The sequence below is a fragment of the Plasmodium gaboni genome, chromosome 13 (assembly GCF_001602025.1).
Source record: "Plasmodium gaboni strain SY75 chromosome 13, whole genome shotgun sequence".
Taxonomy (NCBI): domain Eukaryota; phylum Apicomplexa; class Aconoidasida; order Haemosporida; family Plasmodiidae; genus Plasmodium; species Plasmodium gaboni.
The window spans coordinates 1152745-1155244 of NC_031493.1; the positions used below are offsets into that span (position 1 = coordinate 1152745).

The window sequence follows — 2500 nt, forward strand, 5'->3', positions numbered from 1 at the left end:
ATATATAAAAATATATATTATAATATATTATATATTTTTTTTTTTTTTTTATTTTTTTATATTTTTTTTATATTTTATATATTTTTTTTTTTTTTTTTTTTTTTTTTTTTTTTTTTTTTTTTTTTTTTTTTTTTTTTTTTTGGTTTTACGACTTATGATATTTTAATTTATGAATTAAAAAAATGAAAAAGAAAAAAAAGAGCGGTGAAGATGATGTATGGGATGAATCATTAAACGATTTTATGGAAATAAATAAAAATAGTTGTAGTTTAACAAGAGATACCATACATGGTCGTCTTCGACCTGAACCAGAAATAATAGAAAATATATTAGAAGAATTAGAGAATAAGATAAGACATTATTTTAATTTATATCAAATAGAGAAGGAGAAAAGGACATGTTCAGATAAGAATAATTATTATTTACAGAAGGAATTATATAAAGCATATGCAACATTAGACAAGAATAAATTATATACTAAAAAATTAGAAGATAAATTAAATAGTATTAAAGAAAATGAATGTAATTTAATAGATACAGTACGTCGTATTGATTTGTTATATATTCAATTAGATACATTAGTACAATCTTTTGCAGGTATATGTACTCAAGTAATTATTGAAATAAATGAAAATAAGGATAATGTAATGAATACCCTTGATATAAAAAAAAGGAAAACCGAAACAATAAAGATGTTATTAGATTATATATATCCTTGTCGAACACTTGACCCACGTCTTAATTCATTATATGGAATGTTATATTATCAATCTATTGGTTTATTAAAAGATGAAAGTTTTGTAGGTCCTCCTATTCCTCCTATACCACCTGTAGTACCTTCTGAATCTAATGGATGGTTACCTCCAAGTGGTAGTAATAATAATAAGATGATGATAACAAGTGAGAATAATATGAATATTTTAGCAGATCATCGTTTTTCTGATTTAATAAGAATGGTTCATAGTGGCCAAAATGCCGTAATTAATTATCCTGATATCATAAAAAATATGTATGATCAAAATGATAAGATAGGTACCAAAAATTTATCAAATGCAGAAAATGTTTCCCTTACTCAAAATAAAAATAATATAAATAATATAAATAATATAAATATTAATGGTAGTATTAATAGTAATAATATTAATATGAATGAAAGAGGAAGTTATTATAATCAGTCACTCAATATAGATGACTTGACTGGATTTGACGTACATATAGGTATCATGGAAATAAATTGCCCTATGAATGATCCTAAAATTGTATGTGTTGTAAGATATGACGATGAAAGTGTTAATTCAGCTATTCAAGATGTTCAAAGGGTTAGTAAACCTAAAAGTCCTGACCAGGTTATGTCTACAGGAGAATACATTTTTAATATTGATAATAAAATTCATTTGAATAATTTACCCCAAAAAAAAACTGGTGATGTCCCAAGTTTTATGATAGATATACATGATGTTAATGGAAAGGAGTTAATTGGCACATGCTCATGTTCTTTTATTAATGAGAAAACCTTAATAAAAAACAGTATTTGGGATATATATTCTAAAAAAAACAATTCAACACCAGATGTGATAATAGGAAAAATGTATGTAACTATATCTCCATATCCATCTAAGTCCATTTTGCCTGCACAACTTTTTAAGAATGTAAAACATTCTCAATATAAAACACCAGGTAGGGTGGAATCTGAAAGTGGTGTATTATCAAAATCTAATGTAGATATGTCAAAAAATATGAATGACACGAAAATATCTACAAAAGGGAAGGTAGGCTTTCAAAAATCGGCTATCCTAAGTAAAGTAATAGTTGATAAGACACCTCTTGAGAACAAAAAGAAAGTGTCGGTCCCAGTGCAGCGAGGAAAGAGGGTGTCCTTCAAGTCCTTCTCCCTAAAATTGGAATCCTCAGGTAGAAAATAAAACAAATATATAAAATGTTGTAGATTGTATAAATATATAAATATATATATATTTATATATATATATTTATATGTTTATATGTTTATATGTTTGTATTTATTTATTTATTTTTTTTTTTTGAAGAGTCCAAAGATGAGGAAGATAATAATACAGAACAGGGAAGTAAAAGCCAGACGGAAAAAGAAGCAACTGTTGCAGATAATAATAACAGAGATGTGGATGATAAAAAAAAAGAAAGTGATAAGGATGTAGGAGAAACAAATAAAGTATCTTCAAAATTTTCTGTAAAGAATTTTATCAAGAATTTTGCTAACAAGATTGAGTCTAATAAAATAGAAAAGGAGAATGTTTCATTGACCTTGAAGAAAAAAACAGACAAAGAAGAAATGAAGGATGATAAAAATATAAGTGAAGAAAATAAAGTGGAAAAGAAAGAAGCACAGGATGAGAATGAGAATAAAGACAATATTATAAAGAAGGAAATGTCCAAGGTAAAAGATGGTATCTTAAAAATTAAGCTCCCTGCATTATCAAAAAAGGAGCCAAGTATTGTTGTTACGAAGGAGTCTGCAAAGAGT

The 2500-nt window shown here is 25.8% G+C and overlaps 1 protein-coding gene across 1 annotated transcript in view; it reads left to right on the forward strand.

Moving 5' to 3' along the window:
* Window positions 1-182: 182 nt before the first annotated feature.
* PGSY75_1332200 (hypothetical protein) overlaps window positions 183-2500 on the forward strand; it is a gene marked incomplete at both ends in the record, with an annotated part of 3467 nt that continues 1149 nt past the window's right edge. The window contains 2 exons of the mRNA XM_018787375.1: window positions 183-1911; window positions 2046-2500. The exon at window positions 2046-2500 is cut by the window's right edge and continues 838 nt beyond it. Coding sequence (XP_018640117.1) covers window positions 183-1911; window positions 2046-2500 — 2184 coding nt within the window. The remainder of the gene's footprint in view (window positions 1912-2045) is intronic.